The sequence below is a fragment of the Falco punctatus genome (genome assembly GCF_963210335.1).
Source record: "Falco punctatus genome assembly, chromosome: 1".
NCBI lineage: Eukaryota > Metazoa > Chordata > Aves > Falconiformes > Falconidae > Falco > Falco punctatus.
In genome coordinates this window covers 44,117,983-44,134,874 of record NC_137580.1, presented here as the reverse complement: position 1 = coordinate 44,134,874, position 16,892 = coordinate 44,117,983, and the positions used below count along the sequence as shown (strand labels likewise).

Sequence of the window (16,892 nt, the reverse complement as noted above, 5' to 3'; positions counted from 1 at the left end):
GCTTCCACAAAAAACAGGAGGAAGAAGGATTTTGTAAGTTTCTCTAAAATGGAAATTCTTCACTGATGTAAGCAGTGTCTTTTGATTAAATTGACATCTGACTCAGTAGCACTATGGATTTACACCAGCTGAGGATGGGGGTGGCTAATCTCACGTACCCTTGCTAAAACGGCATCACAGTAACCAAGAAAGAAAAAACTGACAAACTGTGACAGGGAAGGAAATTTTACTCATCAGTTTGAAGAATTCTTTGATTCCTCTTCAGTTTTGTTCAGACCTACCTACTTCCAGTGACAGCTTGAAGAAAGGATGCCTCTGATAGATCCCCAAATCCCTGTTTACTTCCACACAGGGCCAGGAATTCCCAGTGAACACATCTGAGGCTGCCACCCTATTTCACATCAAACCGTAAGAGATCAGACAAGCCATTGCTGATATTTTGACTAAAAAAAACCCAAATACTGGCAAAAAAGCATGATTAGGCTGCAGTTTTTCACCATGAAGAACATATTTAACCATTTGTAATGTACTTCTAAGCTTCTCACAGCAGGAATTCAAATGCCTAAGTCACACAGCAACTTCTCAACTATCGATGACCTGTCTGATCCAGCCTCTTTCCTACTGACAACTTCTTCTGCCACGTGTTCCATACTGAAAGGCTTTCAACAGGCAGTATGATGTGCCTAACTTTCAGAGGAAAAACTTGTATTTCTGTTCTGCATGATCCCAAGCACAAAAAGCAAATTCCACGTTTCTGGGAAAAGAATAGGATTTCCATGCAAATACAATAGGCCTCATTTAGATATACCACTTTTAACTTCAGAATACTTTTAGACAACAGGCAAAAGGTATAGCAGATCAGTAACCACCTAGGATTGCCAGTGGTGTGCATTGTAGCTGAACTGGACTGCAATAATGAAGACTGATCCTGATCCCAAGTCTTTCTGCTAGAGTGGTCTTTACCACCTGAAGCAAAAAGAACCTCCTTTGAAGTGAACAGTAATAAGCTGTAGATGGTAGGACATGCCACTGATCCCTTCTGGTCTGTCTCAAGCAAGATAAATTCAGCACAGTTCATTACACTTCACAGATGAGGAAACTGAGATACAGGTGTTCCAGGATGTCCTTTGAGATGTACTCAGAGATGACGAATAGAAAAGGATTGTAATTAACGCAAACATAACGGTGCTATCCCATTCCATTCACTGCAAGAGACAAAGTAACAAATAACTCCAAGATGCAACAATTGCAATTACAGCAATCGCAGACATCCCCTGGTGGAAAAGTCACCTGTAATCTACTACTGCCAGAAAAAGAACATCCTGATTTTGTTTCATTGAGCTTTGTGAAAAAACTACCTGGACAACAGGAGGATGAGAATTGAGCTTTTAATGGAAACAGATATCCAGGCACACCATTGTCTTTTTGCTTTGTATTTGTACAGTACCTAGTGCAGATCCTGACATAATAAAGTCTTAGACTTTAATGCACAGCTATGGCAGTATAAGATGCTGCTCTTAAGTTTTTGTCCTCTCTTTTCTGGGTGTTACCTACACATAGCTCTGCAGGCAGAACAGAACAAGCCAGCACTCCAAAACAGCATTAACACAAAGTCCAAAGACTACACTGAAATGATGTAAGAGCAGGTTTGCAATAAGCTGCCTGGCTTCCCACTGAAGTGGGTGAGAAATGCTCACAGACCCTTCTTCTTCAGCAACATTTTGGAAATCGAAACATCCAGGACAGAGATAGTAACAAGCAAATCGGAGACAGTGGAAGCAACAGAGCACCCAAGAGCCAAAGCGAAGGTTTGCTTTTTGTTTTAAAGCCCTTTCTGTTAGCTGAGTCATATCAGACATAACCCCCACAGAGATCAGCTGAAGTCTTAAGAGCACAAAGCAATACTCACAGTGTGTCTAAAACACACCACACCACTTTCCTCATAATCCTTATGAGTAAGATTTGATGGGAAAAAAAACTAAATAGGCATGAACAGGGGAGGGAAAAGCCCAGCCAGGTGACCATTCTACTTAGAGCACAGCTATCTGTACTGATGGATCAACTAGTGATTCGTAATGAGATGAAGAAACCAGATTAGACAGGTTAAATCTTTGCCATGATCCTAATCTGAAGACCACTGTACACCATAGAGTCAGTGATCCACCCAACAGTTAACCTGAATAGGCGCAGGTCTGTGCAATGCTGCACATATCTTACCCTTCTGGCCAACACTGTGCTGCACATTTCCCTTGGATGCAGTGCCGACTCAGCTGGTTAACTGCAACAAAGAAGCCTGTAGGAAGCTCACCAGTCACCAGTCTGCCTGTATCTGTTTGTCTTCCTCTAAAAGTGTGGCCACAAGTTCTCTTATGAACGTCCTTTTCATTTGACAGTAGAAATGATGAATAGGATTGCCTTTTCTTCTTCTTCTTCTTTTTTTTTTTTTTTTTAATAAAATAAAAAGCGAAAATACTATAAGGCTCAAAAAACCAAAATGTAAGGTAATCTTTTCACAGATGGACCTGCATGGTGGGTGTGCTGCACCCAGACTGGAGGGCTGTTCCAGTTTCATTAGTAACGTTAGGCAGTTCAGGGTTTCCAGCATCTGATGGGATGTAAGATTATTTATACGCTCCTCTTCTTCTTTATGATGTTAGCTCTGGTAAATGGTATTTTAAGCAGCAGTCTACAGAGTTCGAGTTTCTTGCTGGGATCCTAACAAACCAGCACTTCCTGGTGCAAAGCATTCTTAAAAGATAGATGTATACTAAGTAGCAGTGCAAAAAAAGTGGTGATCAAGCTTAGCTTGCCCTAGTTTTCCTTGCAAAATTATTTTTAAATTATTACTATGATTACCAAATTATTAATATTTACACTGCATATTCAAATTGTTATTTGATGTTGAAATTCTAGTACAATAAATAATTGGTACCATAATCTACACAGCTGATTTCATACTGTGACGTGCTATTCAGATAAATAAAGCTGAAGAGAACAGGAAGGTTTATATGTTCAGCTAATTAGCTGACTGTAGATGTCAACTGCTCCATATCGTACCCCTATCAGATTTTCACCCAGTCTATATGTCTTAGATGAAATCACCCATGTCTATGTGTGTGTGCTGAGGCAAGTAAGTTAAACCACCACCTCTCCATAGACATTCTTTGTTCTTGAGGGTTAGCTGGGTTACACGATGACAGGTTTTTTCAAAGTGGAAATTAGCAGAGAAGAAAAGCAGCCTTGGACAATGTATGTTACATCACATTAACTGTGCAGATATTTCTGACAGCATACTGTACAAATTAAATCATTTACATATTTAACACGCTTTACCAGAATGAAGTGCAAACCCAATAACAGCTAGCAACAACTGCAGCTGAATCCACATGATATACCTCAAGAGGCTAAATTCAACTTTGGAATCCCCAAAAATTTTCATATCTGACAGCCGCCCAATGTCTTAGTGATACAGAGAGAGAGCTAAGATCAAGGCGAGTTTCCCTTCTGATGTTTCATCTCATACGGCAAAAGAGGAGACCTTGAAAATGCCTTTCTGGAACTATGCTGATGGTGCAACATCATGGCACGTTTCTTGCAGACAAAGAAAGTGACAGGCCCTTGCAGACCCTTTACAATAACTTAAAAAGCACAACAGATGTTCTCCTGAGTCTGCAGCTGTATGCATCAGACAGAGAAAACTGGCAAATGATTCATCTGATTTAGTGTACTACCCCTGACCAGCCACATTTCCAGAAGGGAGACAAATCAGCCATCCTTGCTGCCCCACCTTAAGCCTAAACTCCCTCCCCAGGAATTTTCCTAGTGGTATCAAAAATGACCTTTTTTCACTGAATCTCTTATCAAGTGGGGCAGATGAATATGTACCTCGAGGTTGCTCCATTTTACCCTGTTGCCGGGAAGAATTTCCAGGGAATTTCTACATGTATTCCCACCTACAGCATTTCGAGCCATGGAAAAGCTGTAGGACAAGTGCAAAGAGCCACACGCTTCTCCTCCCAGGCTGACAGGTTAAAGGGAAATCGAGAACATCTTTTGAGAGGGTGGGCGGCAAGTTACAAAGAGGAAAGAAATATTTGATATTTCTTAAAAAAAAAAAAAAAAAAAAAAAAAGAGAGAGAGAGAAGAAAGCCGGGGGAGCGGCTGGGAGACCCCGCCGGTGCCTCTCCCACGCCCCCTCGCGAGTCCCGGCCGGCCGCGCCGAGCCCCGCTAACAAAGCCCCTCTGCCCAAATCCACGTCCATTTTCCCACCCGCTGAGGCTCGATTCCCCCTCCTGACCCCCAGGACCCTTCATCGCCGAGCACCGGGAGATGCCAGCCGCCCTCCTTCTCCCCTGTCACCTTGCGCTGTACAGCACGGCAGCGTTTTGCCCTCCATCCCCTGGTAATTTTCCCACGCTGGAAAATACCGTTTGACACACCTTATCTTCTCCCTCACCCACCAAGCAGCCGAGCTGCCCATCCCTACCAACAACCCGCTAAATTTAGCCGACTCGCCGCCACCGCGTCTCCACAGCGGGGGCGAGCGGCAGAGGCGGCACGGCCCCCGCACACCCCCCGACATGCAGCCACACGCGTGCCCACGGCCGGGCGCGGGCGTGCAGGTGCCGGCCGGCAGCTACTCACACCACTAGCCTGGAGATGATCCATGAGACCATGGCGCTAGGTGCCGCAGGGCTGGCTCTCCCGGCAGGGAGGGCTCGCCCCGTCTCCTCGCCCGCCGCCGGCCGCCGCCCGAGTGAGCGGGGCGGGCGGCTCGGCCATCCGGCCCCGCAGCCTCAGCGCAGCCTCACTGGCGGCGCCGCCGGCAGCCAACGCGCGGCGGGCCCGGCCGCCCACATTGGGCAGGGCCCGCGGCCGCCCCCCGCGGTGCTCGGCGCTGCGGGAGGAGGAGGGGGAGGGGGAGGGGGAGGAGCCCCCGACGCTTCCCCTCTCCCACCGGCCTCCCCAGCCGGAGACCCCCGGCCGTACGGGGGGTCTTCGGGGACGCAGGGGGCGGTGGCCGCGCCAGCCGGGCTGGGTCCCTTCCCCGCGCTGCGGCAGCGGGCACACGCGTGTCGCTCCTGGACCACCGCGGCCCAGCAGGACACAAAGCAAAGCTTAGCTTGACTGTTCGTACCAACGTAAGGACAAAGTACAGCATGGTGTTGATGGGCTTCTTGAATATATAGGAAGAGACAGAGTCCCCCCCATGCCCCAAAGTTTCCAGGCACAACCAAGAAGGGTACTGGCCACACGATCCAGGTGGATTCCCATCACGATGCATGATGACAGCCAGTAATCTGTCCTCCACGTTAGTTTTCATTAGGGGCTCCCACAGCCATGAAGCCCAAGTTCCACAAGGAACATTTGCCCACACAGAAAACAACAGATGTTGGCTTGACCTGCAGGTTGCTCTTCCCCAAGTTTCCTTCGGATTATTCTTTTCCTTCACTACATTGGCACATGCTGGATGCTGTAATCATCTTCTACTGCTTTGCTTTTTTTCTTCTACCAGAAGCATACATGCCCATGGGAATTCATGATGTGTTTTAGTCTTCAGCAATCCTTAGATCTCAAGCTTGCCACCAGGAGACCAGCCCCGAGCTTCACTTAGAGGGTGCTCCATGGAGCAGTTGGCCTGGTTTCAGGCACCAGGGCCAGGGTTCCAGCCGCCCTGGCTGCACTGCAGGATCCCTGCCTCCATGCCCAACACATTGTTCTTTTCTAGGACTGTGCATCTGCAGCAAATTTTCCGTCATTCTGAGACAGCATAGCTGAAAGAGGCTGAAATTCACTAATGTATTGTGAGTAACCCGTGAGGAACTCTTCTGGGGAGAGACTGAATGTTTAAAACCAGAGGCAGCAGAGCTAGAAGATGATCACAGATCTCTCCAGTCCCAGGTGGCCACAGACATCCTCACACTCCTGCCCTTTTCCACAGGGAGATGATCATCACACAATATCCAGCCTTTACCTAACACCATTCTTCCACAACGGGATCAACTTCTATTACACAGGCTCACTGGAGCTGGTCCCCAGAAAACCAGTAGCACCCATAGGCTTCAGCTAAAGCCGCAGGGATGGACATACACGTAGTTAATGTTCAGCGCCTCTAAAACACACCTCCGAAGGGGAGGACCCGCATTGCTGCTCTCGCTGCAGTGTGCCTGTTCCTCCACCAGGGGGAACTTCCACGCCACGCCGTGCGCGGTACCCGGCTGCCAAATCCTCACCCCGCTCCCCGCCTTACAGCGGCATCGCCGCCACAAACGCCGCTGGTTTTTTGCTTACAGACAGGCTGGGAACCACGGCTGAAGGTACGGGGCCACCATCAAACGTCCCCACCTCCGGGACTGCAAGGGCCTACAGCGGCAGCATCGCTACAGCCATCACTGGGACTGCGGTACAAGCATCACAAAGCCAGGAGTGGGTGGTCTGTTGCAATAAGCAAGTGGTCTCCTCAGGACAAGGATCGCTCTCTGGAATAGCTGCCTTCTCACCAAAAGAAGCCACTAGGTCATCTAGCCCAAACTCTTAGGCAGGAATCATCCAGTGGCTGTCTTGCTTGTGCATTGTAGCCAAGCAAGTACTTGGAAATCTGTTACCCAAGATTTTTCATGTATTGGGATTATTTAGTGTGAAATTTTAGACTGCACGTTGGCAGACACTCCACAACATCATTACAGTTAATGGTCTGACACTATCAAGTATAAGGCACAGTTCTCTCTGCACAAGTATTTGTGTAGTCATCGCAGTACACAGAACTTGCCATGTAGTACTTGTAATACACTCGTACTTAGTAATACACTTAGTATTCAAGCATAGAAAAACGGACCAACAGGAGAAGATACTGGATCATAAAGAGACATAACAGACAGCACAACACCACCCAAAGCTGCAGCAAAACATTTCAGTATCAAAAGCATAACTCAGCCTCATGCTCTGATGGCTCTTTCCAGCCCACCATGCTCCCTGAAACTCCTGCTAGTTGCCATCACTGCTGACCCTCAGGTCCCTTTTCTGGGCAGCGACCATCAGAAAGGCTTGGAGAAATTTTTCTTGTTTGGTAGCTCTCTCTGACAGGGGTAGGCAAGACTTCGACCCCTCTTAGTGCTGCTGGTTTGTACACAACGACACAATCACCACCTGATGACTGTTGACTGATCTTAAGCCTCAAAGGTACACAGCTAGTTAACAAAGTAGTCCAGTGATCGAAAGCCTAATGAGCCTGTCAATGTGAAAGCAGGAAGCTTTACTTAAGTACATACTTGGCAAACAGAGGGTGAAGGAGAGAAATTCAGCTCAACTGAGTCATCAGTGTAAGGGTGACAATGGCCCCTACCTACCCTTTATGGACTGTGTCTTAGGATAAGTCACAGAGCCCTGCGACTGTAAGCTCCACACATGACATCCCAAGCATCCCGGAAAGACGCTTTGCTTGAAGAAAGCCTTTCCTTTGCGACTAAACCTCCTGATCCAGTATATAAAGAAATAATGGAGAGACACATTAAGAGCTAAAGCTTAGGGACAGGTATGAATTAATTTACACAGCCAGCTCAGCAGAGAGGCCACCCAATGCTAATGGAACATTTCAGAAGAGTTTTAGCAGTGGAAAAAAGTCAGGCAGTGAAAAAACCTACACAGACTGCACTATTAGATGGTTTGTTCCCTGTTCCCCAAATAACAAAACAAATCAGCTTTGTTAACGGAGGCAATGCCACTCTTGCCCTAAATACTATGCAGCCTTCTCCTAGCAACTACTTTTCCGAGCAGTTCACAGCTATGGAAAATTCAGACCCCCCAACAAACACCTCTATCATAACCAGACTCATTCCTCTTTGGCCCTAGGGAGAGGGGATGTCAGCCTCAGAGCTGCACAACAACTGTCAAGCCAAGTCTTCTTAGAACAAGAAGAGTGATATATATGCACAGGGCACTCTGTTACTGAATCCAGAAAAGGTCAGGAAGTAACAAGTGCAGACAACTCTTATCAAGAAGGAATGTCCTCCAATGGATGAAGCCTACATGAGAGGCATTTCAAACCAGCTTGAGAAAAACAGAGAACTTAGCTAGGGAATGTCCCCAGGTATAGAGAAAAATATCAGACAGGAAACCTGTGGTGATGTTTGGGTGCTGAAGTTCATGTAAAGAAAAACAATAACAAAAAAAATATTAAAATATTAAAAAATACACGCACAATAGAAACAGTGCACAGATATATAGTATTGTTACAGTAGCTAAAAAGTATCAGAAGAAATATAGTTTGATCAGGAAATAGATATTCTTCAGGCACATGCATGCGTGCACACACATACACACGCTCAGCCTCTTGGAGGAGAAATGTTTGGTCTTCCACCCACTGGAAGAGAATGGGTGATCTCTTGCATTTATCTCCTGACTTCTACTTGGGAAGCAAAAGAAAAAAACAAATAGACAAAACCTGAAAAAGATAATGTGGACATTCAGAGAAAAAATCCAAGAAGGATGCAGCTGCTGAATACAGTAAGGAGAAATGCCCATTTCTAAAACTTCAACTTTACTAACAGATATGGACTAGATAGGAAAAGGTTAATGCTACTCTATGTAGAGTATTGTTAAAGTATGTGGAGACAGTCAGCATTTCCTGGCTGCCATTTCCATCTTTATTATTGAATTACTTGCTTCAGAGCTATGGCCATTAGCAAAGAGAGATTAAGAAATGCCTATTTTGTCTCAAAAGTGTGGTCTGGCACTTGAGCTGGGAACTGTGATTGCTGAGAAGCACTCTTCATTCTCAATGACTCACTACAAGAGCTTGGGGAAAATACCAGTGCGCTTAATGTATCACTTGGCTTTAGGTAACCAAAATGGGACAGCTTAGCCCCAGATATTCTAATATGAAACTTTGCAGCACAGAGATCAGTCACTGGTACTTGGCATCCCCAAATACTAAGCTCTGAATACCTCAAGTCAAGCATCAAACATATGTTCTAAGTCTGTTCTTTGCTTCCCATACCTCCTTCTTTAACTTACATGACGCAAGATGCCTCTGCCTTGGAATACATCCATATGTCTTAGATTAATTCACCAGTGGCTGTGAGGCATTTGCAGAACCTTCAGCTCCGTGGCAAATTATTCCAGTTCAGCATGTTTTCCATTCTACCATTGTAGAACAAAGAAAATGCTTGGATAAGAGTCTTTTTTAAGTTGATGAAAAAAGGACTGTATCTTAGAGTAGAACTTAATTTTCCAGCCTTAAAAGCCAATAAAGACATTAATGAATTGTCACTATTACTACAGTATTTCTGACACTTAGATTAGTTTTCTTGTCCCTTGTTACCTGCTACCATCTTTCCAGTTCAGCCTTGCCATGCACAACCATCAGGTCTATTTCATGTCTCCAAATGATCTGCCTGTCATTATTTATGTTCTAAACACCCTGCTATGGACAGCTCACAACAGAAATGTAAAATGAAAGGGAACAGTTCAATAAAAAAACATACATATGAGCAAAAAAATTGGTGATCAGAAAATAGATTGTTGGAAGAGAGATCGTCTGCATCAAATTGTATAGCCTCCTGGTACAGCAGGTAGGAAGAGACATTGCCTCCTCTTAGGGACGTGATGTACAGTTTCCTTATATTTATGAAGCACTTCTCCCCATATCCCTGCCAGAAAAGAACCCACTCACATATTTGATAAAGACTGCAAAAAAAGGGGAAGACATGCTGCTCAGATATCTTGGTTGGATGCTGGGAGAATGTCAGCTTGGGATTTCCCCATAGCAGGTTCAGATTCTCACCGTCTTCCTTCTGAGGCTTTTCTTTTTGATGAACACTAGCTGTCTGAATGTCTGCTGGAGTGAGATGGCAAGCATGACAGAGATGTTCCCTCTGTTAAGGAAAGGAAACTTCTAAAAGAAGAACTGCAAGAGTGACTTCTAATAATAAGGCATACTCTCAAGCCTGGAAACCACCAGCAAGACCAAGCCTGTTCTAGCTTTAAAACAGGACATTTCATCATTCTGAAAAAGGAAAGGGCCGCTTCCTGAGCAAACTGCTGTGGACAGTGCACACCGAGTGAAGACCAGGGGAGGGTTACTCTTTCAATTTGCTGGTGTGTGCCTCTCTGGGCCCTAATTATCAGCTATCACCAGGCAGAAGATACTAAGGTGCACAAAGCTTTGGTCTGATCTAGTGTATCAGTTCTCATATTCTTGCCTTGGAAGGATGGGCTTTTTTAAATTTTATTACTGTATACTGTCTAACAGTGACTACAATACAATAGTAAATGTACTGAAGGATGACTTGACCATGTTCTTGCCCTTAAAGCAGACACAGAGAGAAAGGAGGAAGGTAATTAAGTGCTAGAGTGAACATAACATTTGTTAAAGAGGGATGTTGAGAGAAATATGGTCAGTGCATGGCCTTGAGGTTTCACTGAGGCGCCATGCAGATGGGAATGCTAAAGATAACAAGAAACTAAATAATGAGTGAAAGGGGCCTCTCATGAGCAGAACAGAGAAGATTTCCTTCAAACAGAGGAGGAATGTTGGGGAGGCTATTGATAGCCTTAATTATGTTAGGGGAAAGCTACAGGACCGTTGCAGACTGGTCTTAGCAGTTTCTAGTGACAGGCTGTCTTCAGACTGATATAATAAAAAAATCAAAGGCAGTAAGAGAGGAAAGCAAAGTGGGCTTCTTTGCTGTCCCTTGCCTTTAACCAACCAATCTGGTATCACAGGCATTGCTCTGTTTAGCAGTATCCTATACATAGGTGAAATTACTAAGCAATTACTAGACTACTATGGCTTTGTAAAAACATGCTTTAATAAACTGTATAAATGCTACTTCATGGCAAGTGTTAATAAAAAGCTGCTAATGACCTTCAGGATCAATTTAAATCCCAGCACAAACCAGGAGGTGGCAACTACAGATTTCAATTTCGTGCTGAGCCCCAAGGGAGACAGAAGGAATCTAACTGCACTGGCACACCTGGCAAAGATGCCTTCCCATAGGAGCTGCTCAGAAGTACTTGCAGGTGAGCAGCAACCTTGCTGTGAGCGCACTCATTTCTCCAGGGGCTTTCCCATACATCTACCAGGGCTTTCCTCCTCCTCCCATACACAGCAATACACTTGCCTCTCCCATGTGTGTTCTGTTCTGTTCCTCTTAAGCTGTGTAAACCACCCACTACTTTATAACTGGTTTCTCCTTCAGTTCTAAATGCAAAGAGAAATGCTGAGTGTCAAAGCACAGAGCTTATTAAAGACACTGACTCTCATAGTCATGAACATGAATTTCCACCACAGTAAACTAGTTCCAGTTCTATTTAATTCTAGGAAAAATAAAAAGGATGTCAGAGAAATATGCCTCTCTATATAGACAAGTTATATAACTATATTTTCTCTCCGCAGTCAGGGTATACGAAAAACCTGCAGTATCATCCTGCTTCTTTCTCTCATTATGTGGCAGTAAGAACAAGTATTAATTGCCTTCCCAGGGACAAAAAAGGCTAAGCTCCAAAACTTAAATGGAAAAAAAGCAGGATCCAAACAAACAACTTAGAGACTTCAGAAAAAAGACAAAGGAAAAATACATCCATTGTGATAAGAGTTTTCAAGTTACCTTCTATAGGTTATTTATAAAGGACCCATCCCTACAAATGTTGCTCCCTTTCAAAGACTTAGAATATCTGACTTCAATGCCACTATTAATGAGACCAGATAACAGTTTCTTGGCTAGTATCTACTTTCAACTTACAAAGGTCAGAGTGGTGTGGGAGTACCACATAGAGCGCTCCCAACATTTGGTACTGTGAAGTGATAACATTCTAATACATTTCTGAATGATGCATGTCTGACTGAGGAAAGCAGCAGTAGTTTTTCCCCACAAATAGTGATCCCATCTGACTCCTAACTCAAGATTTGAAAAGGCTCCAGCTGAAAATGAAAATTCGGACTCCTAGAAGTCTATGCTACAATACCACAAACTACTCTATAAATACAATCAAGAGAAAAAAGACAACAGCCAACTGCTAAAAAAAAATAAATAAAAAAGCTATCTACATATCAGTCTCCAGCCAGAAAACTGAAAGTTTCAATCTCTCTAGCTGCTAAGAGAAACATTTGCAAGCACCTCTTCTCCCTCCCTCTCCCTCCAGGCTCCAATAAGACACTCTAAATTGCAGAGTATGCAGGTGACAGAATGTTTCTGTACTCTCTTCTCCCTCAGACCCCATTTCAGGCATCCTCTGTTGAAAATACTTCATATCTAGTACAGCTCAGAGATTCTCCAAGTACCACTGAAATGAAATGGACAAAATAAAGCCAGTTGAATAGCACTGCCAACAGCAGGATTGTGAAGGTATATCTATATCCCATGAGAAGTGTGCCAGCGAATCATATGGTCTTCCCAGAACTACCCTGAAACCAGTTAGGGCACTGATAAAGGTGTTGCTGTAGCAACACAGATCTTACTCTGAGACAGCTACACAAGTATGTCCTCAGTAGCCAGGGGATGATATTCAATTCATGCTAAGCTCCATACCGCTGCAGCTACACCTGACTTAGTAGAATAACTGAATAATTTAGGTTGCAAGTAGCCTGTGGAGGTCATTGTGTCCAACCTCCACTTCAAAGCAGGGCCAGCTTTGAAGTTGCATCATACAGGGGAGAGCCTTGTCTCCAGCTAATATTTCATAAAGTAGTCTAGACGTGACTTTGTGAGTTGTGACTGTTAACAGCATAATGGGACATGAGATAGTTTTAACCTTACAACAGCTCTGCAGAACTGGTGTGGTAGGCAGAGACCTGAAGCTGTTTTAGCACTAAAGTTGTCTTCCCTGGTGCCAGCAGCATAGCAGCTACCAGAGTGCTGTGCAACAGGTTGTGCTACAAATCTCTTACTGGTAACAACTAGGTCAAGACATTGCTCTTTTGAAAGGAAAACTGGTTCTGCAGAAGTCAAGTGCATTCCTTCTATTCACTATAGGCAAGAGGATTTCAAACCCTGGTTTTGGGCTATAGTAAACACATGTGGTGGGCAGCTGCAGCCATTACTTAAGAGCTAATCCCTGTAATATCCTTTGTTAATCTACAATGATAGAGTGGAATGGAACATATTCAACATAAACACAGGGTGTATGTTAGATTAACAGGATTACCTGCTGCCAATGGTAATACTACACTATATTTATTCAGCACTTCTTCGAATAACAGAAGGTACTTTTTAAAGGTGGATAAATATTTGTTAATCCAAGAGAGGAAAATGTAAATGCAAAGAGGTTAAGTAATAATGCCAGTTCCATACAGTGAACTAGTAGTAATAACCTTAGACACATGCTCTAACACAGCATTTCTTAAGCCATTGGTTGCTATGACCTGCTCATGAAGTCCTAACAAGTACAGCACATCCTGTTTTCTCATGCTAACAGTCTGCTTATAAAGCAATGTTTCTATTGCTAGTTAAGTCTCCAATTTCACTGCTCACTTTTGGCTAACTTTGAAAGAGTCTACGCAAAATCTATTTGGGGAGCAAGCATATAGTTTACAATGGTAAACCTAGAAAAGGGATCATTCTTTCCTTTGCACTGTAGTGTGTCTAACACACTGTGCTATGGAATAGTCAAATGTAAGCAACCTGAACCCTTTATAACTTATCTGGTGTTTTTTATAGTCTTTGTTCATAAATTATTATTTTGCATTCTTCCTGTACAAACAATAGATGTGTTTAAACCAGTCTGATAAAATAATGAACTTCAAGAATAAAACTTTCATTTTTTCACCTCTTTAAAAAATCCTTTATGGCCACAACCAATTCCTGTGATTCCCCTCTTTAGACATCATTCTTCTAATGTTCATAGGTCATTTGTACCATGGGAAAACTGTGAACCCTGAACATACACTGTACTGCTTATTAACTCATTAGTACCTTGTACAAGCATTCACTCACAGTAGCTCTTAATAAAGAAAAAATTTAAATGCCTACCTAATTTGGGCAACCAAACCAAAGAGTAGCACAGACATCATCCCACCTTATGTTTGCATCTAGTTCAGCATTTACTCTTAACAGAAAAGGTGGAACCCAAGTCAATAATCAAAGACCTCTACAGCAAATGAGGATGATTGTAGAGGAATGAAGGCAGTGGGTTGATTAGCATTGATAACATGCAGCTGTGGCCTTGCCGCAGAGGCACTGGGTTGATTGACATGGATGATGTGCAGCTGTAGCTCATTCCTGATAAGTAGTTAAATAGCCCTGAGGCTTGTGGGTGTGTGTGTTGGGTGTGGTCTGCTCTCTGCTGGAGGGAGATAGGGCACAGACAGTAGAATTTGGCCAATGGTAAAGCCTTGTTGCAGCCTACTGGTTTGTTTGTGCTGCAACGACTGGTGTCCTGTGTGAGGCTGATTGAGTTGGGCTCTGACTACAACAACTGGTGCCCAACATAGCTGGGACAAGTGGGAGAACCTGCAACCCATAACAGACACCATGAGAGGTGAGCTGTTGCAACTAATTGATATGGGTGTATTGCAGTATTTGTTGTCCATCTTAACTCAAATTGCAACTTTTGGTACCCAATGTAGATGGGACTAATTGATATGGGTACAGAAGAATAAAATTCCACTTTAACAATGCTTATAGATATATTTCAAAAAAGAAGTGATAGGTTTAATAAGAAGGCAATAAGAACTTTGCTAGGATGGTGCAAAGTAAATGATGTGCTAGTTACACTGAAAAAATTCTTCAGTGTTCAGATGTGGCAGAATGCTGGAAAACTTCTTTTTGAGGCTGCCTTGAGGGGCGATAAAATTGCAACAACATTGCTAACAACATGGAGATTAGTCTCAGACTTACTAGAACAATTAAATGTGGACAGGGAGACAAATTCTATATTTGCAATGCTTATGGATATATTTGAAAAAAGAGGTGTAAAATATGGCAAAATGGCAGTAAGAATTCTGCTAGTGTGGTGTAAAAAGTATGACTTGCCAGTTACGGTGAAAATGGTTTTCAGCATTCAGACATGGCAAAGCATTGGAAAGGTACTTTTTGAGGCTGCCTTGAGGGGAGACAAAATTGCCACAGCTTCATTAACAACATGGAGATTGATCATAGATTCACTAGAACAATCAGATGTGGACAGAGAAATAAACCCTATATTAACAATGCTAATAGACATATTGGAAAATAAAGGCATAAAGTATGAGATGGCAATAAGAACTCTGCTAGGGTGGTATAAAAGGAATAATTTGCCTCTTATGGTAAAAGATGTCTCCAGCATTCAGAGATTGCAAAGTGCTGGATTGTTACTTTTTTTGGGGCTGCCATGAGAGGGGACAAAATTGCTACAACGTCATTGACAACCTGGAGATTGGTCTTAGGTTTACTAGAACAATCAGAAGCAGACAAGGAGACAAAGGCTGAGCTGAAATAGCCACATCCCTGGTTGCAGAGATGATGCCCAATAAAGTACCTTTGGCACCATTGGATTCTCTGCCGCCACCTGATTCACGCAGTCAAGGCTGGCAGGAGGAGCAGAATGGTGCCAGGTCAAGTGGGCAGAGTCAGTTCCCTTTGGGTCAGCAGGAAGATCCGGTCATTGTCCTGTTGCCTGTCTGTGATCCCGAGCCATCTGTGATAGGTTTATCGGAGGAGACCTCAGGTCATGTTCAACAACCAGTCCAAATTACAGCATCAGGACCAGATCCTGCCAAATTCTGGAAAAAGATGCGGGAGCAAGCACCCACGGAAGGGGATATCAATGCTGCAACTGCCATGGGGGGCAGGGTGTTAGCTTGCCCAGTGCTTCGAAAGGATGGTAATGCTCCCCCCTGAGTGGGAACCTTTGACTGGGGAGTGATAGAAGAGTTAAGATCAACCTGTATACAGTATGGAATAGGCTCACCCTATGCTCAATCATCGTTACATAGTAGTTTCACAGCAAAGCTTACTGCTTATGATTGACGTTCAGTTGTGCAAATTATATTGACCCCTATGTGAATGTCAATGTTTGAGTCAAATTGGAGGTGCTTGGCAAATGAGCAATCATTGATGAATTTAGAATACCCCCAGGATGATCCACGTTTTGGGGCAGGGATTCCACAATTGATGGGGTAGTCTCCAGTTAACTCTCCTCAGTTACAAGCTCGCTTACATCCTTTAGTCCTGCAGCAGGGAAAAGAATTAGCTCTCCAAGCTTTATTGCAAGTTCCGGATCATGGCATTCCACAACAGTCATGGACCACAATAAAACAAGGCCCAAATGAGGGATACATGTCATTCCTGGATAGGTTGAGAGATGCCTTGGACAAGCAAATACAGAATGGGGCAGCTAAGGAAGCATTGTTACTTCAGTTAGCTAAGGACAATGCAAATGAGGATTGCAGAAAGGTGATTGCAGGCATGGTGAATTGTAATCCCACTTTAATAGAATTAATGGATGTAGGTGGGAAGGTAGGAACCACTGCCTTCCAAATGGAGCGTCTGGCAAAGACCTTTGCTGATACAGTCAGGGTTGTCCACCATTGTTACACATGTGGGCAAGAAGGTCACCTAAAGAAGGACTGTCCAAAGCAATTGAGGCCGGGAAGGACTGATGGCTCTGGTTTGGTATGCCGTCGATGTAACAAACCAGGGCATTTTGCAAAATACTGTAGACCTAGATTTAACACTCAAGGACAGTTACTTGTAGGTGGCAACAGAAAGCAGGGAAACGGGGAGGAACCGTAGGATGATACAAATGAATCCTCCACAACAATTCCAGGCTTATGCAGCCAACTCGCAACACAAACTTCAGGGAGCGATGTTACCCCAGCAGCCGCCATCGCAATAGAGGATGATGAAGTACATAAGGTCCCACTGAATGCTGAGGGACCCATCAGCAATAAAATGAGTGCGCTGTTGCTTGGACG

The 16,892-nt window shown here is 44.0% G+C and overlaps 1 protein-coding gene across 4 annotated transcripts in view; it reads right to left on the bottom strand.

The window, feature by feature from the left end:
- The window catches only part of REEP1 (receptor accessory protein 1), a 71,037-nt gene extending 65,582 nt beyond the window's left edge, over positions 1-5,455 (bottom strand). The window contains exon 1 of one of the 4 annotated variants that reach the window (XM_080400411.1): positions 4,646-5,455. In XM_080400411.1, coding sequence (XP_080256537.1) covers positions 4,646-4,677 — 32 coding nt within the window. In that variant the 5' untranslated portion in view covers positions 4,678-5,455. Of the gene's footprint in view, positions 1-3,885; positions 4,609-4,645 lie in introns of those variants that run through there. The other 3 variants (XM_080400412.1, XM_080400413.1, XM_080400414.1) reach the window with 3 other exon arrangements.
- Between the last annotated feature and the right edge of the window lie 11,437 nt (positions 5,456-16,892).